This window comes from Leptinotarsa decemlineata, unplaced genomic scaffold (genome assembly GCF_025532065.1).
Source record: "Leptinotarsa decemlineata unplaced genomic scaffold, Ldec_3_MD MMD2_tig00026354_RagTag_RagTag, whole genome shotgun sequence".
Classification (NCBI taxonomy): Eukaryota; Metazoa; Arthropoda; class Insecta; order Coleoptera; family Chrysomelidae; genus Leptinotarsa; species Leptinotarsa decemlineata.
Window position 1 is genome coordinate 15,198,376 of NW_027412702.1, and position 25,313 is coordinate 15,223,688.

General features: G+C 33.0%; 2 protein-coding genes across 3 annotated transcripts in view; one reads left to right on the top strand and one right to left on the bottom strand.

Annotated features, from left to right (window-relative positions):
* Window positions 1–12,064, top strand: part of LOC111505566 (uncharacterized) — a 55,604-nt gene extending 43,540 nt beyond the window's left edge. The window contains exons 3-8 of the mRNA XM_074184436.1: window positions 4,930–5,152; window positions 5,545–5,754; window positions 5,814–6,055; window positions 7,443–7,690; window positions 7,881–7,987; window positions 10,471–12,064. Of these exons, the coding sequence (XP_074040537.1) occupies window positions 4,930–5,152; window positions 5,545–5,754; window positions 5,814–6,055; window positions 7,443–7,690; window positions 7,881–7,987; window positions 10,471–11,528 (2,088 nt within the window). The 3' untranslated portion in view covers window positions 11,529–12,064. The remainder of the gene's footprint in view (window positions 1–4,929; window positions 5,153–5,544; window positions 5,755–5,813; window positions 6,056–7,442; window positions 7,691–7,880; window positions 7,988–10,470) is intronic.
* The window catches only part of LOC111505564 (uncharacterized), a 48,532-nt gene that overhangs the window by 1,668 nt on the left and 21,551 nt on the right, over window positions 1–25,313 (bottom strand). Inside the window, exon 13 of one of the 2 annotated variants that reach the window (XM_074184418.1) lies at window positions 23,740–25,309. The exons of the other annotated variant lie outside the window; for it this stretch is intronic. The gene's annotated coding sequence lies outside the window, so the exon portion shown is untranslated. Of the gene's footprint in view, window positions 1–23,739; window positions 25,310–25,313 lie in introns of those variants that run through there. 2 annotated transcript variants of the gene reach the window in all.

Genomic DNA, 25,313 nt, shown 5'->3' on the forward strand with positions numbered 1-25,313 from the left:
GACAATAACAAAATAGTAAAATTTCGTTCTTTTGGAATATCTCGGAATATCCCGGAATTTCCATAAATTGTATGTGATGGAAAGGGCAAATATTTGATGAAAATACGTATTCAACGTATTCAAGTAACACTTTGTGAGATTCTCATTGAATAGTTCACAAAACGGCAACATATGTTTACTATATAATAGCTTCCTCGACGTGTTCATATTCATAGCATGAACACACCTAAGGAAGCTATTGTATAGTGAAACACGTGTTATGGTCTTGTAAACTGTTCAGTTCAATAGCTTACTCATGGTTTTCCATACTTGATCACACCTTAGAAAGCTATTATGTAGTGAAACACGTGTTGTGATTCAGTAAACTGTTCAATTTAGTTCAGTAGCTTCCTCAGACGTTTCCATACTTGAACACATCTGAGGAAGCTATCGTATAGTAAAACACGTGCTGTGGTTATGTAAACTGTTCAGTTCAGTTCAATAGCTTCCTCAGGTGTTTTCATACTTGATATCATCTGAGGAAGCTATTGTATAGTGAAACACGTGTTGTGGTTTTGTAAATTGTTAAATTCAGTTCAGTAGCTTTATCAGACGTTTTCATACTTGAACACACCTGAGGAAGCTTTCGTATAGTGAAACACGTGTTGGGGTTTTGTGAACTGCTCAATGAAATTTCACATGGGTATGAATACGCCTAAGGAAGCTCTAAAATGGTCAATATTTTCCCAATTTAACCATCGTTGTATTTCCCACGGTTTCCTTGGATACAGAGATGTATTTTTTCTTATTTGTATACTGTCAAAGTTTCGATTCATCTTCAGAGATATGGACGTCGAGTGAAAGAACAATAAAGTAGCTCTCATTGCTACCGAATTCAAACTCGTACTTTATTCCTGATAGATGCACTTCCCCCGGCCAAAAGTCAAAATCTAACATTGGAGACCTGGACAAATTCAGAACTGAAGGCACTGAAAGGCATCCAGGAAAGATTCCTAGATTTTGAAGAAAATAGTAAACTCATTTCAACCATTGCCTAGGCAGACGATATTTATCCAAAGAATCAGAACTTCAACGGCAAAAACTATGTGTAATCCTAAGAGCAAGTTTTTGCTTTGGGAAATATACCTGAAACATTGAGAACGATTAAGAACTTTCATTTCGAAACCTGGGCCATATCAGGCCATTTGTGTTCAATTGGTCTTGAATTGAGGTTCAATAAATGTTAAGAAGGGTTTTTGCAAGGACAAAACACAAGCACTACAGGAAAATCCTTAAGGCGCTCTCAGAGAGCTGCCTGTGCGAAAGTAGAGGTTTCACATTGGATTTGAATCGCTGGAGATTGAATCCATTTGGTTAATCGTTCTCGGGAAGTGTATTCCTCATAAACGCAGTTCTCCAGATGAAAGAGTTCTTGAACAGTGAAGTTCGAGGTGTGCTGAGTTCAACCTCAAGAAGATGAGCAGCCACAGTGCGTCGCGTATTTCTGATATTTACCGCTCTTGGTAGAATCAAATGTGCCAAGTCTTTTAAACACTTCCCGTGAAAGTATCTATAGAAGAGGGACAAATATCCAACCTTTCTTCGATGTTCCAGGCTATCAAGGTTGCACGTGATGTTCGCGTCTCAAATCAGGCGAATGCCTCTTTTCTGGATAGAATCCAGCAACTTCAGGGTATGTTTGGGGGCAGAGCTCCAAACGTGAGAACAATACTCCAAAGAAGGTCTGATCTGAGCTTTATATAGCATCAAAAGTTGCTGAGGTGTGTATAGTTTTCTGGTTTGGAACAGTGTTCCAGGCTTTTGAGAAGCCAGCCTTTGAAATTTGAGCGACATGATTGTGCCAAGACATATTGGTGTCCATTTTAACACCCAACAAACTTATCGAAGCAGAAAGCGGAGTTGACTGACCTGACATTATTATATTCAGTTCGGAGACATCTTCTTGGAGAAAACCGATGGCTGGGTTTTTGTGGCATTGAATTGAACCTGGTTATTTTCACCCTAATTCTAAATCACTTGTAGATCCTCACTTAGATATGCAACCTCCTGTTGCCGGTGAAGATGTGCCTCCGTAGCCGATGTCCTGAAATCCAAATGGAAAGACGAGACAAGTGTGCTGTCGTCAGCAAAGCAATATATTGGATTCTTGGTTTTTTCCAATAAGTCGTTGATATACGATAAAAAGAGGGTTGGATACAAAATGGATCCCTGGGGAACACCAGCGTTGATGGTGAAAGTATTCGAGAGATATCCATCGATGGCCACTCTCAGGGAACGTTCTTTTGGATGAATACAGAGTGTAAATTGCTTCCACGAATTTTTCTAAAATTACCCATGAATTTTGGTCCCGGAAGCTCGTTGTAAAATTACAGGTCCCCGTAAAGCAACATTGGACTGGATAATTTCTAGAGTGAAGTCTCGTAAAGATTTTTTTTATATATTGTTATTACTTCTTGTCGATAACATATGTGCCATTGTATCGCCACATTTGGACAGTTTCAAGAAAATCAACGCGCACCGAGATCGTTACATGAACTTCAAGGTTTGTTTTTTAGCATCTCACAAGTGCACTAGAAAAGTTAACGATCAGTTTATTTATATTAATTTGCACTTTCGAGAAACTATTAGCATAAATCACTGGCCGGCCTGCTCGATAAAAAAATGTCAGTAAACAAAATTATTCCAGAGAATAATTAATGTAATTCAATTAGCTACCGAGGAGTTCCCACAAAGCGGTCCATTTGAAAATGGCGCTTTAAAAAAGACAGACGTTCAATAAAACATGATGCCGGACTGATAGGCAGGGAATTCGCGTAACCACTTGAAGAGTATCTGGTTTCGTTTTCAAGGACTTCGTTTTATTATTGCACTGGATAATTTTTCGTTGCTAACGGCAATGCTTGATTATTTCTCTTTTGATGAACCTTCTTGGTTTCACCTTTTTTTTCTTATATAATTCATCATCCAGATCATCCAGGAAGAAGTATCAAACGGTGCGAAGATCATGGCGAAGTAGCCAAGGCGAAGAAAAGTATATCTGTTTATTTGGGATTTTGATGACTGTACCGAGGAGTTGGTTTTACTCCAATAAAGTAACACTTATTTTTATGCGCTGTATTTTTGTATCGTTGAATAAAGTCCTTGGTCGTTACAATATTTTAGACAATTTTGAAGAAGCATATTGGTTTAAATTTACTATGTCTGATTCATGAATGGTAACTATATTAATGGTACTTTAGTTGTCAACTTCTGAAGATATTGAGTGGAAATTGAATAATAAATATGACTCTATTAATTTCAAGAATGTCTTTGGTAACCTAGTTTTTCCACCTCCCATAAGTGAGCTTTCATTCAAACTGTACGGAAAACGAAATGGGTTTCACTGGTAAAAGTAGTATCTTAAATAAAATTTGAAATTTGTGGAACATAGTAGGAAAATAATAAAAACAATAAAAGTATAGCAAATGAAACAGAAATAATTAATGATCATACCAGGTAAGAAAATCATTCATTTATATAAAGGCAGTTTGGAGTAAGTTTACAAAATATAAACAGTTATCTACTCATTCATCAACAGATAGATGTTGCTACCTATGCACTTACCAAGATATTTGTTATTCATCTTATGATGCAATGTTCCTCATTTCCTACCCTAACCACAAGTTTGTAATTTTTTTGAGACCAACACTGTTACTTGAAGTGAATTTTTCCACATTTATTTGTGAATCCAAGCGACAATACGTTTAGCTTTTTCTGGAGTTCCTCGAGACTATCGTCGTCAATTTCTAGTTGTATAACCCGCATATAAGACAAATAAAATTTGTGCTTATATAGTTTGGTACACCATTAGTATAAAGTAAAAAAATAAGAGGCCCCAAAATGGAGCCTTGAGCCCGGGTCCATGTCATATGATTGAGAGTGTCAATTATCCACATGTATTTTTCTGAGAGTCCAATAAGATCTGAGCCACAGTAGAAAGAAACATTTGAAATCAAGTAATCATAATTAACTGTAAATAGAGGAGACAGTAATGTCTGAAGCTCTCGATAGTCAAAGAAACGGTCACCAACATACTTTCCTTCATCAAAGGAGTCATAGACTTACTTGAAAAAATTATGAAATGCTGTTTCCATTGGTCTACTGGTCGGTCGGTAGCCGGGTGGTTCGACGTGGGTGCTTTGTTCACTCAGTGAAACGGCCGATGTGTGAGTCGATGGTTCAAGCCCCAGGCTGAACGCTCGATTTTCACTTGCTATCATCCAACCCGTGTTAGGAATCACACGTTAAAAGGTAAGACTTAGCTCGCACAAGTTTCAACTTCTGAGGGCTGTCGTTCGTAGGAGTGCGATAGCTGGTTAACGGAAAAAACATTTTAAACAAACATCATAATATTGGAATTGAGGAATGATGCCAAACCGATATAGAACCGCCTGCATTTTATTATGGATGAGCATTTCGAAGATTTCACATAATACTATATGGTTCTACTATGGTTCTCAATTACAGTTTGAATACCTCTCTGAGAGTCGGTGTAAAGTGTAACCGATCCAAATATCCGTTGGTCGAGGAAATGTTTTATATTAAAGTGGCGTCTTTGTAATAGTGCTTTCTTTTTCTAGGTTTTCTATCATTTCGCACAAAAATAAGTTATTATTCATTTAAATTCCATGTCTTCGATGCCACTCATCCCACTGCTGTCACCAATATTACATACATGGCTTCCTCATAGAAAAACTAATGTATTTCACTTACTCATTTGATTCATCAAATCAACAATCGTTTTGGTGCCAGACGTTGTGGTGAAGACGTAAGTTCTTTTGCACATCAGTGGATGTTCTTGACTAGTAGCGGATTCAACAGATTAGGGGCCGTACCTGACCATTGGCAACAACGATTTTGTGTGTGGACTCATTATTTTTTTTGTTCCAGGCCGAGTTAATACACATGCGGGCGGAATTGACGGATTCGAAATCGAAACGAGAAGTACTCGAAAACGAGCTTCATCACCTACTACTTCAGTTACATTCCTCGCAGCTCTCACAGCTTCCCGACAGCTTAGGAAACAAAAGGCAAGATCAATATTTTAAACCCGATGTGAATACCATAAAGAAAAAACTTGAAGCCGAAATTAGGCAAAGTCCCATTCGTAAAGGTGAGTTAATAAAATATTGATTCAGTTGGGTCTTCATTATTCTCCACAATCTCGAAGAAATAGTTATATGTGTTTTAGTTTTTCTTAGAGCTTCATAAGTTGGTTTCCCCCAGGGTCTTCATTATTTACTACAATCTACTTCTTTTTTTTGAGAGTTTAAAAAGTTTTCCATTCCATCGGCTCAGTTATTAGAAATAAGCTACTCATCAAATTGCATATAGCAGAATTGGTATCGTTGATTGAAGCATTTTTATTTTGTCATCAACTCGAAATATTAGTAACATCTTGTAGAAATTGGTTTAGTGTAGTTTTTTAGGGTACTAGCCATATTTATTTCAATTTGTTGGAAGTAAGTTCACAGTTTTCTATCACTGAATACTATTTTGTTGTAGTGTCTGTAAGAGACACAGATGAACTGAAATTCAGTTCTGCAGCTATGGAGCCTGCTCAATACAAAGCTGACGTTGTTCAGCTCCAGTCAGAAAACGCCGCCTTGAGAAACGAGGTTCTTGCCCTTACTAGCGAAGTTTGCGGTACTAAGCTCGCTGCAAAATATTTAGATAAGGAATTAGCTGGTAGGATTCAACAACTGCAACTTTTGGGTTCGTAAATGTCGCCGTGTTAAATTACAAACAATTATTTGTTCCTTACTCTGTTTCAGGTAGAGAAATGAGAGGCGATATCAGGGACAAGCTGTGGCGACAATTGGAGTCGGAAATTTTGCTGCAGAGACACAAAACCGTTATTCGTGCTTGTAGGAGGAATAGTTCTTTAAATAACGGTTCAGAAAAATGTCCCAAACCCGAACCAGAAACAATTACTGAGGGAGCTGGACATTTTGGTGATATTAGGACTGTAGTCGTTAAAAGAAGCCCCGATCAAGGATTAGGTATCAGCATCACAGTAAGTGATTCATCTATTATATGTTAGTTGAATCAGTTTTGATAGAAATAATTGCTCTCTCATTGAGGACAAAAGTATCCACATCAGTTCTTTACCATCAGTAGGTACCATCAGTAGGTAAAAGTGGTAAGGAATGTGCAATTATTTGTTTCGAAAGGTAGAAGTAGGAAATCTGCAAAAGATTTAAAACACGTACAGTGAAAATTTTGCATGATCTCAATGACACAGAAAGACCTATACTGTATTTGTCTTGGAAGTATTAATAGGAAATGTAAATTCTTATGGATTTTTTCTCAACATAAAAAACCGCATAAGCACTTTTCTCAATACATTTAAGTTTTATCGTACTTTGATTGCCTACCTACTAACTTGTGGGTGGGTTTGAGTTTTTAGCCAAATAACTTCTCAAGTAGCATCTAATGTTGATAAACTTGAAGATGCAATTTTGATAGTGAGAATTCAAGTGATCCGTACCCCATGAAAATCAAGGTTACATATCCTCTAGTAGTAATATGTCTGGAGGAAAAATTTGCTTTGAAATCAGCACTGCAATATGTTTTAAAATATTTTTTACATTTCATACCATTTTATACCAAAATTTAGAGTACCTTTCAGATACCTGAATATCAGAAGGGACTTCATTCGAAGATATTTCTGTTTGTGAATTAAACTGTTTCAATTGTGCATATTCCTACTATTTGCTAAATTTATATATAATGCTTCAATTCTCTTTTTATATTACTCAATAAATTATTATACAGTCTTCATCTCTGGTATATTCTCCTTTCCAGGAGTATACCAGTGAGGTTTATTTCTGGTGCTATAATTATAAGTTGTTTCAAATGTGCTGAATTCTGTTTTTGACTTAGTGTTGACAAATTATGATTGAAAATAGAGGGCTAGTTGAACATTTAAATGGAATCTTCCGGATAGCTTCGTTTTTAAATAAACCAATTTATTTTAGTTTAGTTTTACTCCATACCAGAGTCAAATTAGACAGATAGCAATTTATTAATGACTGATAGACAGCTTTTCAGTGTATAACTGATAGTTACTTCACTATTCTACCCAGTGTGCCAATGGCGGGAGAAATTGTCTTACATAGATACAGACCTACATATTTGATACAATTAGACATGTGGACTGGTAATTTCGTCCCATATTTAGATAAACAGTTGATTCTATTTTGGTTTTTTGGTTTTTATTGAATGACAGGATATTGTTTGATTTTTTTTCTCATCTTTGGACACGAAAGATTTCTGTTGAGGTATTTTAGACTTTATTGACTGTTCTACGGAAAATTCGATGTAAAATTATAACTAATAAAAATGGATAAGCGCCTGAATTGTATGAGGTCGATTCGCCATTATTATTTTTCATTATTTAGGGAGGACGAGAACATGGTGTACCGATCCTTATATCAGAACTGGAACCCAACGGACCTGCAGCTCTCTCTGAACAGCTCTACATCGGGGATGCTATACTTTTCGTTAACGAGATAGACTTGAGGAATGTGTGCCACAGAGAAGCAGTTAATATTCTTCAGCAACAGACTGGAGACTGTGCTCTGCAAGTTCAGTATATCGCTGCAGATGACAGTGACAATTCTTTGGAAGAGGACGGATTCCATTTCAAGTAGGTGTTAAATTGAAATGAATAATTTGATTCTTTTTTATGTTCTCTAACTTCTCTGGTTACTTAGATTATTGCAACTAGTTCAGAAAACGATTCCAAGATCTTTGAAAATTGTTTTCTATTACAGTATAATGATTTCTTAGGATTAAAAAAAGTTTACAATCTTGTTCAGACTGGAACTTCTTTTTAGATTTTTTGATGAAGACGTTTGTGACACTAATAACTTAGGTATTCACAAAGAAACTGAAGAGATTGTGAATACTCCTACAGCTCCTAGAACACCTGATTCGACCACTGGTAGCAGGTGAGTTTGGAAAAAATCAAAGAATTGGTTGCCGCTAAACAATTCTATAGACTTTTTCAACTATCTGAAGTATTATAAGCATGTTGATTGTGCAATATTTCCATATATTCAATTTTTATGAATGTGATAATTCCTTTAGCTTTTAGTTTAAACATGTCAATTATTTTTAAGGCTTTTAAATTTTGTATATGTGCTTTATTGCCAATATAGTTTATTTTATTGTTTTAATTTTTATTTGTCTATGGATTTTCCTGAAATGCTTCGTTGGAGTAATTTGAGAGGTGTCAAAAATATTTCTATGATTTCTGCATGTTATTAGTTGTTCGTTTTAGTTCTAAAACTCTCATAAAGTAATTAAAGAAAGTGGAAAAAAAAGGATGAAGGTTTTCAACATAAATAAGCTCAGGAAATAGTTGTTTCGGAAACCATTTGAAATATTTCAATGTTAGACTTGCTTTGATACAAATTGAAAATTGATTATAAGATTATATAAGATGTTTAGCTGTTTTTCGTTTAAATTTCATTTGAATTACAGTCCTTAATGTGTGCTATTTTCAGCATTGGCCGTGAATCATTGATAAATGTATATATTTGCATGAGACACTGTCTTCACAGGTTTTGATATTTTGTTTTTGTAACAACTACAAATTATTATTACTGAGTGTTTTATTATATTCATTTTGAAATAGTAATAAAGTTAATATAACTCTTTGGCATCGTGGAAACAACAAATGATAGTAAAGTGTTATTGATGAAGTGAAGCCTGCATTTCACACCATATTTGGTGTCAGAATTGGGGCTCTTAACATAATTGAGGATATGTCTCAAAAGTTACAAGAAATGTGTGAATAGGCACTGACTCCTCTTACAAAAACACCATCTATGGACAGAGAACTCATCTCACCAGTCACCAGTGCGGTGCTACTGAAATTCAAAATACTAACCAATGTTTGAATTGAAAAGGGGAATATTTTTGGAAGAGGTTAGTTTTTGGGAAAGAAAGGTTTTTGGTTTTCTACTTCTCCATCTCTATGCAAAAATGCGTGTAATTAAGTTCAGAATAAACTCCTTACAAAGATGTATAGATCATGCATAGAAGTTACTTCCTTGTATCCTTCGGAAAGCGAATACTTTTTTAATGTTGAGATTGACAGTGATATATCATTTCAAAAAGTTATTTTTCACGTGTAATTCTTAACAGTAGAAATTCATCTTCTTTCCAGAGTTCTTTTTAGGGGAGGCGTCAAGTGTCGTCCTTTTTGTAAAATTATTGACAACTTGTTCAAGTTGTTATCGATAGTAACCAATAGACTTTCACACTCTAAAAAAAAATTCAATATAATTCGTTAATTCTACAAGAAAATGGTTCATTCATCAGGAAGTACCACTCAAATTTTTCTATTTCCAAGGTGTGACGTCACTATCATTGAGACTTTTCTCCCCCTTTCAAATCATGTTTCAAAATGTATATTATGTATGTGAAGCAGAAAAAAATACATGAATTAATATATGACATATCTCGAATGTCTCTTTAACAAAAATCCAAATATATAGTCTTTGCTTCGTAATATGAAACGTCTCTCAATTTCGGGACTAACCATTGAATCGATCTCAATGTTGATGTGATCACAATGTCACACACGCAGTCTTAACAATAAGAACAATATAAGTAAGTTTTACTGTGTAAGTGACATCACGACTATTGGTTTTACTCGATAATGAAAAACTATTGACAGAAAAATTGCAAAAAATGTAAAATGAGGTACTTTATATGTATAGTTTTAAACAAAGTGTGACGTCTTTAATTGTCATTTCAAAAGTTCCTCATACAATCTGTCTATCCAAATTCAAAACAAAATAATCTAAATTATAGTATACAATGAGAATAAATATAAAATTTGTTGTAACAGTATATCACTCTGGTGTTGTTTGAGAAAACTTTCGTTTTTTATTCCAACCTTTTGATATTGTTCAATATCTTCATCAGGGCTACAATTATCAAATTAGAACAATTTTAAGTTCCCAAAATATATTTATAAGTCCCACTTGGATTTTATGTAGGTATCTGATTTGGAATAATTTTTTTTCATTATTTCAGTATTACCAAGCTTTATTAATGGGTCAGTCAAAAACTCATTTAAATTCTCTTCATTCTTTCTGTAATATTTTATTATGAATAAACCTGTTGGATTCCACTAGTGAACAGCCCTAAGTTGTTCCATTTTAATTTTTTTGAACATGTTCTTACTATTTGTTTCAGCTTTTTCCAGTTATATTAGAGCATGGCGCAATGTTTTCACAGTTGCTGCATGAATCAGAGCACGTTTGGCAAAAGTTCTTCAAGAACTGCGTTTCACTAAAATAACTTTCAGGTTATCAGAATGCAGTGTAGCCAACAGTCCAGAAAAAAATAGGGTAAAAATTCTTAGCACTCAGCATACGCAGACAATGAGAAGCCACATTGATGGTGGTGAAGAAAATAATGGAAACGTTGATGAGTTTAAAATAACAATGCCCGAAAATATTGATGCCGAAGAGAAATTAAGCAATGTTTCTATTCATCAAACAAACAACAATAAATCTCCGGAAAACACTACAAAAAACTCTGGCACCGACATTTACGTCGATATGAACGATCTTGTCTTGATTGACAATACCACGAATAACATGATAAAGTTGGAGAACTTCAAAAAGGTCAACATCTTCCCGAACATAGAAGAAAATTATAACACTTCAACAAATTCTTTGAATTCTGACAATCTATCCTCTCCTATGCAAACGAGCACTGACATTTATCTAGATTCTGAAATTCTCTCTACTGATCTAGCCTCTAACGATTCTCACTCGCCAAAGAATATCCAGGCCGATACGAGTAAGATGAAATTCTCGTATGAAGGCAGTATCCAGAAATTCAAGGAGCTGGCAAAGGAATCCGAGCATTATGCTTCAAACGATTCTTTGTCGAATCCAAAAAGCGATCAGAGCCTTCTGGATTCAGCCGACAGCTGCGCCAGTTCGCCCTTGCACAAACCAGCTCGCGAATACAAGAAGCAGAAGAAACACCGGAAAAAGTACTTTGGCGTGAAGACCCTGCAGAGTATCTTCAACAAACGTGATGGGTATTCGGATATATCCACCACGGCTTCCGAGTTTGGGGACGATCCTCAGCCTGTAGTGATGACAAAGTCCGAGAGTAAGGTAGAGGCAACTATGTACAAGTATCCAGATACCAGTTCGCAGTTTGAGGAGAACATCCATAATCTCTTGTCCGACATTTTCGTGAAGAGCTTCCCTCTTAGCTCAGAAAGCACGTCCAATTTGGCCCTAAGCAAGTCGGTGGGCACTAAGAAGTATTTCTCGCTTCATGGTCAGAACTTGAGAGTCGGAAAAGCTTTGAGGTTATGTCCGAATGAAGAGTTTGGGGATCTCGAGTCGGATCAGAGGAAAGAAAAGTTACTAGCGAGATACGTGTACAATGCCAATTCCCTGAATGCAGATGGAGTGGGAGATCCCGACTTTGGCACGCCGGTTTAGGTTTGTAGATAGGAACTTAAAAGAGAGTTAGATATTGGAATATGAAATACCGTGATTGTAGTACGTAGAGTTTATAAGAGTAAATATTTCTTGATAGCTATGAACGCTTCGGCTCACGATGACGAGGAATAGTTAGTGGTTGATGGATCAGATTTTAATGTTTTATAATAGCGCTTGAAAAAACTGTAGTGTTTTGATTTTTAGTGATATTTATGATAATTGGCTATGAGAAATAAGATGATGTCTAAATGCACGTGCAACAACTAAGACGAGTATGAGGAAAGTCATTTGATTTGTTTCAAATAATTTGAGAATTCAAAAATCGTTGAAAATCCAGCCATATATCAGGTAATATTACTAGGAGTTGAGTAAATGGTCCAGATTCAATGTATTGTGATTTCTAGAAAATACTTATTTGGAGAAATTCTCTATAGTAGGATTTGAGGATGTCTACAAATAAGTTTTGAAAAACTTCTTCAAAAATATCTTTGCTACAAAATATAATGTAAAATAAAACTTTGTGAAGTGTATCCCTAAAGAAATTCATTATATTAGAATTCTGAGGAATATGTTTTCTTGAATAATTCATTTTTAAGAACTTTCTACACAAATCATACACAGTATGAATGTTAGTCAGTTATTCCAGCAGTTGTAACTGTTACGGTAAATTTCTAAGAGTGAATTTTACATTTATTCAAATTATAGGAATAAAAAGTCTTGATTCCTGGGTGTGAAAGCATTTTTTTAAAGTGAGGAAAAAATTTCAAATTTGTATCAGTGCATCTCATTTATAGATATATGTTTTAGAATTTTCATCAAGTTATCAGATTTTTAATTTATGGAGATAGTATGTCTTTATATTTTGGCAAACAACCAATCTTAAAGAAGTGTTTTTTCATTTCAAAAACATTGCCCGGTTACCAAAATATTAGATACATGATGATTATAACGTTCCTAACAGCAAGATATGGTATGAGAAAACTGTAATATCGATTTAGAAAGATATTTCAATATTGATTCAAGATTCAGTTTTCAAAATTTCAAAAACAATATCATTAAACTAGGAATAAAGAACAATAGGTATAAAAAGGACATTTTTCAGATCTTTGTTAAAAATTTTACAAAACACAAAACATATTTCAACATACAATAACTTCTTCGAAAGTGTGTCAAATTTAACATAGTTCGGATAAGATCTTTCAGATTTTAATTTATTTTTCTTAAATTATAGGTAGATAGAGTTATTAACCACTTTACACATTACCCTGTATTTTAACACATCTGAGGTAACCTTGAAAAAAAAACAACAATACGACCTACAAATTGTTATGCACCTTCAACAGGAAGGACACTTTTTATAACATGACATGCAAGGTATATAAAGCAAATATAAAAGGTGAAAACTGAAAAACTTATGCTTATGAGAAAAGATATGTTGATCATACTGGAGCCTCTGAATATTCTTCAAAGGAATAAATTGATGGATGCAGCCGTTACTACAGTAGATCATCATGAAAAATGAGAAATGAAAATTTCTATGTTTTTTTACCACTTGTATAGAAACATACAGTTATTCTTCTTCAATGTATTCAGAAAACCGAGTTATACAGACGTTACAATCCCAAGTGATTCTTTCCATCCTGACAGTCATACAATTCAATGTTGCACAGAGTTTTATTGTTACCTTTATCTGCTAGATAGGGAAATTAAAATAATTATACAGATACGACAAATGGTTTCAAAGCAGACACAATCCAGAAGTTAGCCAGAAAACAAAGCCTCAAATTTACGTACAGAATATTATACCCCTAGATCAAACAATCAAAAATCAAGAAATTTGTAACTCTAACATATTTTGGTAAAAGAGCAGAGACAATTGCGGTTTTTTTCAGAAAAAAACAAATGTGGAAGTGGCATTCAAACCGCATGCCAGGTAATCTAATTTGCTTTTTAATGCCAAAGATAAAGTGGGCAAGATGAAGAAATCTGGAATGTAATAGTGTTTGGAACAATGTGTCTGAAATTTCTTAAAACGGTATGCTGAACATGAATGGTCTTTTAGACTGGGTAAAAATGATTCGACATTTTCAAGCCATTCCTTGAAATGCAACCACGAGTTCCCAAATCTCAACGATACAGATATTTTGCACTATGCAAGCAAGAGTTGGAAACTCATTCATTTGGAATCCTTGGAAATGCATTAGCATTGCGGATGTAACCTGCTTATTGATCAAATCGATCTAGTTTTAAATCTATTTAAATTCAACAACCTTCAGAAGTCGAAACTTGTGCGAGCTAAGGATTAATGAGGTCTTACCTTTTAACGTGTGATTGCTAACACGACTCAACAGTTTTCAAATTATCGTACCCACATTGTCACAGGTAAACAAAATTCAGAATCTCAGTTGAGTTGAGTAACTCTGTTATTACCTACAGTGGTGTTTAGATATATTAGGGCTAGCATCAATCATTTTCAAGTCATTGTATTCGTTTGGAAATGTCCTTATAGGACGAGACTGCAGTAATCTCAGTTACAAATACAAGTGGTAAAAACATAGAAAGTTCCATTTCTCATTTTTCATGATTCCTCAAAGGTGAAAAACTGTTTGAGTGTTTCACTGAACATTTGAATGCATGTAGGATGCGTTTTCTATTCTTACAGGATTTTATAGAATAGCATTGTATAGATATCAAAAACAGGAGATAACATAACAAAAAGACAGGCAAACCACGGTCACGTGTTTCTGGCTACTGGCCTCATCAGCCTGGTGCAGCCAAGTGCAAAGATGGCAACAACTGGTTAGCAAAAATGGAGAACATCATATAAGGATGAAGTAATCACCAGGAGCCAACTAGGCACATCTGGATCAGGAATGTGAATACTCTTAAGATATCAACAAGTTCGATCTGAATCAGAAGGATGAATGCTTGCGGACAAAACACTTGAAAAGGAAGGTAAACCGCAGGCACTTGTTTCCGATTATTGGCCTCATCAGCATGGTGCAGCCAAGTGCAAAGTTGAGCAAAACCTGATTACCAAAAATGGAAATATCACATTTGTATGGAGTCACGAGGATTTTTTTCAGGTCTTCGGGCTTGGTATTCCTAGTCAGTCTAGTTACATGTGTCGAATCTACTTCCATCTCAATGCCTGTCGCCTACGTAACTAGAAATTTTCTTCTTTTTTTTGTGGTGGACAATGTTTCACTTTCTAGAATCTGTTATGTCATTTGCATGACACAGTGTTGTAACTTATGCATAGCTGTCGATTTAGCCTGAAGAATATCTACACTGCACTAAGTTATCTTGAGAGATCTCTGACCGAGTCTCCTACATAGCCGATCTTGGCGATTGACTAGACAGTACCACTTCTGCAATATTTCTGGATCCCATACTTATTCAAGAATATGGGCTTCTAACAATTTGTTCATCAATTACCGTTTTACGGAATATTCAAATCCTTTGAAAGTTTTTTCTTTGTTTTTCATTTTAATGGCCCTTTTTTTGCACAAAAAATTTGTAATCACTCAAAATGTTTATTCTTATCAGTATTCAGTGAATAGTTTACTAATGAACTATTACAGAGCGAAACTGTTTATATGATACATTTTTTAAAATTTTACTGATTTTAAAATTATAGTTTTCAAACCCAGAGATCTGGACTTATACTTGGGTTTGAACAAGATATTTGATTGAGAGCCAGACTGTCAAAAATATTTGATTGGTTACATATAATCACTTCGGGTTGATTGATTTTGAATCAGGGTAAATAGGTTTGACTTATTGACTCTCAATAACATTTATTTTGATGTTCTTGCAATGGCTTGTTAATGGAATGAGTAAGTGATATTATTGATATAGTACTACGTATTCTGACATCATTAAAGTAGTTATTGAATGCCTAATGGAAAGAAATACTCAATGTGATAATCTTCACTGAAGCCAGTTTGTTAATCAAAAAATCTTTAAAGATTATAATATAATCACCAGCTGATAGTCATTCTGAAAAAGCTTTCAACCGGCTGTTTATTACACATTTGCTTTATTTTTCTCATAATTTCATTGGTCAATATAATTTTTATAACCCTATTTGATATGGAAGTCTCTACTTATTCATGTTAGCCGTCTTACTGATGAAATTGAACAAATTATATTATTTATTAACGTTCGTGTGTCCAGTCTTTTGGGTTGAATATAAGACTTTTTTATGATTAATTTTCACTTGGCTAACGACAATGTTATATAGAAACAACTGTAATTATATTTAAATTTTTTGTTTTGAAAATGTTGTGCTGTTCAAATCAAATATAGTATAAGATTGTATTAATTTCAGGTCAAGCATTGCTCAAAATAAAGATGGAGTATTAAAATAATAACCCCAACATATATGAATTTTGTTTACCTAACTATCCTCTTCATATTTAAATTGTCATGCATGAAACAGTTCTTCACTTACTTCTTCTTGGTCATTTCATTGGTTGGTACTGTAAAGTTTTGCTCAAACTATTTCAACAGCTCCGCAATATAAAAATATGGATATCTATGTTCTTTGTTTCACATTTTGTATACAAGTAAAATAAAAATGTATTTATTTGATTTTTTATTTTGCTTCAGGTAATTTTACAAAAAAATCATTCTAATGTGATTATAATTATCAGGTTCTAATATCTAAAAGAATCTTGTAATGTACTATGTCAGGGTACCCAGTGACATGGAATAGTGGGGAAAAGTAAAAATTCGTAAAATATCTGAAAAAAGGCAGGAAATTATGTTCCTAATACTTGAAAGTCAAGGAATTTTTACTTTTTTCTAGAAATTTATAATATTTCAATACTTTTATTTGTTATATCAGTATTAACATCGAAAATATTCAAATTTGTGAGTAACTGTAATTTTCTGCAATTTTTTTCCATTGGAGATATCGAATTTAGTCGTAAATATGACAGCAAATTTCTTGAAGAGCCTCGATTTTTTAGGGAGTATTTGGAATTTTTGCGTTCTGTTTTTCTATTAGGCAAAGTTTTGAACCAACTGTATTGAATTCTGTTTTCATACTTCGACTTACTTTTAGAACCATCGAACTACAGGTATTCGAAAACAGAACAAATTTATCAGGGAAAATCTGAAAAAGTCGGAAATTTGATTTAACAAAAATGCTGGTTACTCACTCTGCAGGCTCAAGGGATGAAGTTAATAATTTGTTAAACAGCCAAATGTTTCGAATTCAGTCGTCTATCAGTGACGAAGAGCAAGAACTCCAAAACTATTCCATAGGTAGTTCATCTTTTTTCAAATTTCAAAAAAATCCCGTTTCAATTGCACTTGAACATCATATAAAGATTTTTTTACGAGGAGTATTGTTCAAATTCAATCAACTATCCATCGCAGTATTATCCGAGGTAGTAATTCTTTCAGATTTTACACAGATTTTCTGTTTATTTTGGATGTGAAAATGGTATTTTACCGTAATTCAAAAACGTTATTTTCTGTCCAGTAATTTTTCATAGGTTATTTTTTTTGCTATTAAAATTCTCGATGAATTTATGGATATTGAAGTAGAATCTACTGAAATCAAAATCATAAATCCTGATGAACTAATGAAATGTATAGGAAGAAGTAAGGCAGTAACCAGAATTTTAACATAATGATATTAAACTATCTTTTTATCGACTGTTGTATTTTTCCCTTTATTAAATCTTACACACATCTACACCTATACAATAAATATGGTTCAACATGAAATATATAACACTATTAAATTCATTAGAAATAATCCTTAAAATTTTAAAATATTCATTCCTCTGATATATTTCTCATTTTCCCTCTCTCACAATATATTTTTTGTAATACGAGTAACAATATATGAATTATAGAACGTAGATGTTAAATTAAAAAAAAATGGTTAAAATATAATTCCACACAACAAAAATAGACAAAACACCAGTTTGATCTGAAAAATTGAGGGTTTCAATTAACCAACGAAGTGATAACTTGAACTGATCTAAGTTGAACAATTCAATATTGAAATTGTTCAACTTGAGAAATTTTTATGTATATTAATATGATAATGTATGGAAAGGTTATTTATTATTAAAATCTTTTATTATTTTCTTTGTGTACATATATTATAGGTACCATGAGCCAATTGTTACTTTTGTAGGAATAAGTAATGATACTAATTATGTACATACACAAAATCAGTATCATCATTTTTAAGCCACGTTTCTCATAATAAAAGAAAATTATGTGCTTGCTGGTAAGACTCTCATAATGATGTCAACAGTATATGTCTAACACAAACTAAACACTGAGCGTTTGTCCGACGAGAGGAAGAGCTCGCCTTCCGCTGGTGTATGTGTTAGAGAAAGGGAAGCCAAACAGACTGGCACTGTAACGTGTTAGGTAACAAAGCGGTTCACCCTCCTATAAGAAGTTATCACTTCAAAACAGTATAGTATAAACATTGAAATTTTTTTGTTAGAGAGGTATAATGAAAAATAATATTCCCTACCCAGTCACAGTGCTTTTCTCATGATTGCCGACAAGGGAAAAGTTGAGTTTGAATCATTTCGAATAGGATTTTCTCTTCAAATTATAATAAAAAATCTCAAAATTAAGCAATTGAACCTGTATGCATGATAGTCGTACCCCAAAATGTTTTTTTTGAAACGAGAAACAGTTGTGCATTCATTATGTTAAGGTGACATATCTTTAAGATTAAATTTTTGCTGCTATTTGTGTTTTTATTGACCTCTCTCTTTTCTGAATTCAGTTCAACCAATTAAATCCAAACAATCATTAATTTTTAAAGAATAACAAGAATATCTTGATAATGAATCTTCAGGACAGAATATAAAAATGTATTTGGTTGAATGACTTTGTTGAAAGCTATTGATTCTGAAGAAAACAAATTCACAAATGTTACATAGATATTCATTCGTACTTTGCAAAAGTCATTGTACATGATTTTTTTTCTGGGAAAAGGTCTCACCAATTCAATACTCATTTAATTAGGGACTAATTTCACAAAAACGTACTGTATTTGTATTGAAATTCAAGTGATTGGGTTATAATGAATACAATTCTATGAAAAAACACTGAAAATGGTGTATTATTATTTTAACTGATCGATTTTCATCAGCCATCTCATTTTTGTTTTCGGATTCATAATGAAACCACAAAAGAACACACTGAACTATAACTATCTTCCCGATAGTTTCAAAATTCTTAGTATGTCCAAATTCAAAAAAACAATAAAAAATTATCTTTTGAGTTTTTGCTTCTATTTTATCGAAGAATACGTGAATCATTTTAAATGTTTATAATGTCAACACACATACTCAATTTTGTTCTTATATTTTTGTATTTGTGTTTCTCGTTTGTTTTTCTAATATTTTGATTGTTAACAAATTACTTTCTTGCTATTTTTTGACTTGCTACAAACATTTTATTATGTAATGTGGTGAAATAAATAATCTTATTATTGTATAATGGTTTTCTATTCTTTAGCAACAACAGCCGCTTATTTATAGGAATTTGCATCTCCTAAAATCAGAAGTCTACAGTGTTGCCTTCATAAAAGCATGGAGATTGTAAAAAGTACATTTATCATGATGATACCTACTATGGTTAAATATACCAGATGATAAGAAAATCATTGTATACTAATTATTTATTTGTTTATGGGGTAATAATAATAATATTTATTGATTTCTTTAGGACATCCTATCATCCTAATATACATACATTATTTTAAAAATATATAAATAAGTCACATAAATAACAAAAATGATGATATGATAGAAGAAAAAAAATAATAAAAACCATTTTTCAATGATTCCAGAATGGTTTCAACATGAGGATATACATAATAAATATATTACCAAACAGAAAAAAGAAAATCAAGTATGATATTTTATATAGTTCATGAGTTTTTTTTTGAATTGGGAAACGTTTATTGAATCTTTCAAAGAAAGTGGGAGTTTGTTCAAACTTTTATCTAGACTTATCGTACTAGTCGAATTAGTTCGAGGAAGGTGGAATTTTTGGGAGCTACTCGCTCTTGTTAAGTGGTTATGGATTTTAGATTTATATATACAGAATTCTTCAAAATGAGTTGGAAGCAAGTTATGTGTTAGTTTGAAAAGGAATATCATTGCTAACTCGTACAGTCTCTGGGAAACAGACAGCCACTGCAATGTACTTAACATGTCTGATATACTAGAATACCTATACCTTGTAAAATAATCCTCATTCCACGATTCTGTAACTTTTGTAAAGCCGATACCTTATTTTGGTCAAATGAGTATAACAGACTAGCACAATAATCAAAATGGGGTTGGATTATGCAATTATATAATGTAATTTTTGAGTACATCGAAAGCTGGGATGGAATTCTTTAAAAAAAATATATTTTTTTAGTAATTTTTCTATATACTTATATGTATAATCAAAATGAGCATGAAGAGATAAACGATTATCCACCATGAAACCTAAGTATTTGAATTCACTTACGAACTCTATTACATCACCTGCAATTTGTAATCTTATGTTGAGATTGTTGATGAGTGATAGCTTATAACCAGTTGATAAGATCATATATTTTGTTTTGGAGGTGTTGATTTTTAATTTATTGCTATTCATGTAATTGAAAACATTTCTTAGTTCATTAGTCATTTGATCAGCTACTGTTTCTATATTATCTCCTAAAATTGATAAAAAAGTGTCGTCTGCAAAAAGGTTCATGAAATAACAACCATGGATGGTATCTATATCATTCAGGTAGATTAAAAATAATATAGGTCCCAAAACACTTCCCTGAGGTACCCCGAAAATGACATCGCGAGATGATGACACTGAATCCTTTATTCTGGTTACCTGTTTGCCTTGTGATAAATAATCAGTCAGCCATAAGAAAACAGTTTCCCTGAAACCAATATTTTGCAGTTTATTTAGTAATATGTGGCGATCAATTGTCTCAAAAGCTCTTTTATGATCTAAAAATACGGCTATGATATAATGTCCCTTCTCTATTGATTCTTTCCATTTTGATATTGTGACTTGTAATGCAGTGTTTTCTGTAATGAATAGTGTTTTCTTAAACCTGACTGATATTTTAGTAAAATATCATTATCTTGTAGATATTCAATGAGTTGATTATAAACTGCGAGTTCTAATATTTTTTCAATATGAGGTAAAATGTTGATTGGTCTAAATTCCTAGGATTTATTTGTGTTAGGGACTTTCTGAATTGGCACAAGGACACTGGGGTAAGAAATTTGGAAAGGACATACTTCTGTTTAAAAATTAGGTGAATTTTTATTTTTCTAAATTGTCTCCTTCACAGTAGTCCCACAGTAGTTCACAGACAGTTGACAAACGTATAGGATAGGTCAGTATTAAGCACATAAAAATCACATCAAACGATAAAATTGTATTACCCTACGGTAATCGAGGAAAACAGAGAGCAAAACCTTGACATTTGATTGAACTTTTGCTTTTTTGGATTTCCTCTGCTCTTCCATTGGCACATTTGAAATTTGATTTTATGTCATAACCATATACTCATGATTTGTCACCAGTTATAACCCTCTTAAGCAAATCTGGATCGCTGTTGATGTCTGGGGCGATGCTCATGCGGCGATTTTTTTGGTCAAAATTCGGCAATTTGGGACGAATTTTGCTGCACAAAATTTCCGAAAAAATTGTATGGCATGAGCCAATTGATAGTGACTCGCCGATTTTCCATAACAATTTTCTTCACTTTCTCAACATTTTCGTCTTCTCTTGATATGCTGAGGCGCGCAGGGCGAGCGTCATTTACATCTCAACCTTCTGTGAAAACGACAAAATGGTTTAGACTTTCACAACTGAGGTTTTCAATGTCATTGCTTTTCGAGTTTGTAAGCCGTGGATTTTTTGAATTTCTTGCTGACGTTTCGCTGGCTAGCTTCTTCAGAGGTTTAACCATCATGGCTTGCTGTCCGATGACTACCTTTTAGGCTTTGTAAAGCGTATTTATGCCTTGTCAGGTAATCAGTTGTATTTATACCTGAATTTGTACCTGCACTTGTACCTGTACTCGTACCTACACTTGAACCTGGAACATTAACAATCTTGCTGCCTGTTGTCCTGTTCGTTATTATAAAATTCCTTAAAATGGGGTTCCATATTCGATTGAGGTTCACCGCTTCTGTTGTACCACTTGTAAACATTTTTCTGACTCAGGTTAAGAATACCATATGCCACTGTCAACATTTCACGTGTTTTTGAGCACTTCAATTCCATTTTTTAAACAAAATTTTATGCAAATTCTTTGTTCCATTTTCGATAGCAGAAAATCGTCTAACACACAACACACTTCAACTTTTATGCCTCCCACCAATAAACTAAACATCGAATGTACATAGCCTGCGAAATTATTTGAACATTCACATTATTTTTTAAACAGACCACATATACTTCTTTGGGCCGATATTTTAATAAAAAATTATATCAATTGAACCAAAAATGAAAAGTTTAGAGTATTGAATAGAACCCTGTATATTTTGTAAAACCATTCGATAGAATAGAAAATTCTATCGTCAACAAAATAACAGATGTGACCATCCCTGTTCAAAATGGCCGTGCAGGAGCCATTTTCTCCAATTTCAAAACGGCGCACTATGACGTCATCTGTGGAAATATTGTGAGGAACTAAAGACATAGCTTGCTGTTTTCAAATAAACATTGAAATTTTTAACCAATTATGTCTATATTTAGACCCAAACAATTTTATCTCAGCAATGCACGTCTTCAAAGCAAAAAATAAATATTTTAGCAAAAGGACAAAAAATAACTGAGGAACGAAGAACGATCCTAACCTCACTCCTGTCAAAAAAAGAAAAAAGTAGCAATAAATTAAGTTGACAGGGATCAACTGCAACCATGCTTTCGACGAATTTTTCAAATTATACTATGTAAACTAGAATTAACAATTATACGTGTCGAGTTAGCTTTGAAGTAAATTATTCAGATCCACAATTATATACAGTGTCATCCCCAAAGTATGCACCATATGGGAAACTTCTTTATTAAGGGTTTTTCGACAAAAATTATTCTTCATGAAAGTTTGTGAATCCCCTAAAACTGAACGTGCACCAACAAAATACAATAAAACATATGTAATATACGAGGAGCCTTCAAATATTTGATTTTGAGACAAGAGTAAAGTACTCTTATTTTGAAAAATCTCGGAAAATGTTATTCAAAGAAGTTGTTCAGCATTGAAAAATACATCTAGATTTGAAGTCATGGCCATCTAAGTGAAAATAGAAAAGATAAAATAGGTCTTTTGGAACAAACTCATTGATTTTCTGGTGATTATTTTGGACAAGAAAATCTCCAGAAAATCAACGAGTTTGTTCTGAAATACCTATTTTATTTTGATGTTTTGTGATTTGATATTATTGAATATCAAGTTCTTGTTACAGTTCTGTATAATTTTCGGTGTTAACAAAAAATAATTACACACCATAGTTGTGTAATTCGTAATATTTCAGGCTTTTAAAATAAACCGTCTTATACAGGATGCCCATTTAAAAAAATGGGTAAAGAAATAAAACGTCGCTTAGATGGCCATGACTTCAAATCTGGATATATTTTTTTAATGCTGGACAACTTTTTTTAAAATAAGAGTACTTTATTCTGGTCTGAAAATCAAATATTTGAAGGCTCCTCGTATATTATGTGTGTATTTTGTTGGTGCATATTTAGTTTTAGGGGATGCACAAACTTAAGAATAACTTTTTGTTAAAAAACCCTTAATAAAGAAGTTTCCCATATGGTGCATACTTTGGGGATGACACTGTATATATAAAAAATAAAGAGAGCAGAGAAAGATTAAATATTGAGATAGAAAGTCTATGAAGATCACCTAAGGAATTTATTTTAGATACATTTGTTTCTTTGTTGATTTTGCTATAAATAGTTCCACGGTTGGTTCATGCCCAGTGTTTTTTAATTTTTTTTTCAGAGATATCTTATTATGGTAAACATTACTTTTATAATTGTTCATAGTAAATCTCACAAAAATAGGTTTGGGTTTATTCAAATTCGCCGATTTGATTCTATAGCAATTCTCAGTGTTTACATGATCAATATGTTGGGTTCACTTGAAAATCAGCTTAAAGGTAATTTCTCATGCTGAGAGGTATGGAAGAAAACCATTATATTTTCTATATGATTATATTAACCTAACAACTATCTAACAAAATATATTTACAGCAAAGTCTTACAGATAGTTTCACATAAAAAATAAAAAAGTTTTCATTTTACAATATTCCCAAATACTATTGACAACGAAAGTGACATATTTTAAACTATATTATATTCCTCGAAAGATATTCAATGAGAAAACAGCCATACACTTTTCTGTGCAGTAGTTTTTAATTTTTCCAATAATTCTGGTTAGATGGAAAACACACATTTATTATTGAGTTGATATCATGAAAGTGGGAGTACCATATTACCACTTTGGTGAAAATTCAACTTTGTACTTCTTGACTGAAAAATCACTAGAGTGAAATAATTTTGTTGATAAACAAACGCTAATGTAAGTTTATGACAAATACAACTAGATATGCAAAGGTTAGACGAACAAAATGTAAAAGGTACAAAACAACAGAAGGGCCCACACTCCATTTTTCATTTTGTTCCCACTTTCTTTCAGATAATATTATTCACGAAATCTCATGTTTTTTCATGAGATCGTAACTTGAAGTGGAGACAAAATAAAAATAAAGTAGGTATGACTCTTCTATATCTTACTAAAAAGCTGAATGAACAGAGATACAAATTTATAACTTAAATAATATAAAAAATGGTAGAACAGAAATGAATCCACATTAATCTGTCTGAAAAGTTTTATAGGCAATTATAAAAATTGCACTTGCTGATGAATTGATTAATTTCATGAAATGAAATTATTTAAAATAATGGCAAAATCTTATGTTATTGACATATTGCATGTTTAAATCAATAGTTCAGGACCATTAAACTCTTGCTACTGATGAAATTGCAGCTTGCTGAATTTTTTACAATTACAAATCCCAGTGGGATATTTGTAGTCTGAAGTTAAGATTGCCAAAAAACTGTTTCAAATACTCCTTAGCAATTATTGGTATGTTGAAGAGATGCTGACTTTTTCTTAATAATGAATTTTTCGGGACTTTTTAGGGGTTGTTGACGATAAAGTAAATATCCCAATGGCGAATGGCTGCAATTTCATCATTAGGCTGAGTTTTTTAGCTTATTTTGAAATTGATTGCAAATGTAGATATCGCCCAATCTGTGATTAACCATTACTTCTACAAAACTAACGATTTTTACTGCGGTTTGTTACACGAACTTTGAAAATATTTCCAGGCAATTGTGCATTCTTCAAAGTATTTCGGATTTTCTGAACCCCGAAGGGAAAGAGCTCCATATAATAATTCTAATTAGTACAGTCTGCTCAAAACATCGAACTAATTCTGAAAATAACTTAGATAAAACCTCTATGACAATACAAAAATGAAAATATACATAGATGAAAGACTGAAGTGAGATTTCAAGACCTTTCAATAAGTCCACTGAACTGTAATAAGACTGCACTTAAACCTATCCTATCGACAATAATGTCACCCAGCTACAAATATGCATAAAGCGCTAGATATTATTCCTTAATGATTATTATTTATAGTAAAACATTTTATGAACCTAGATAATTATAGTGTGTGTTGTATTTACAAAGGCAAGTTTATCTGA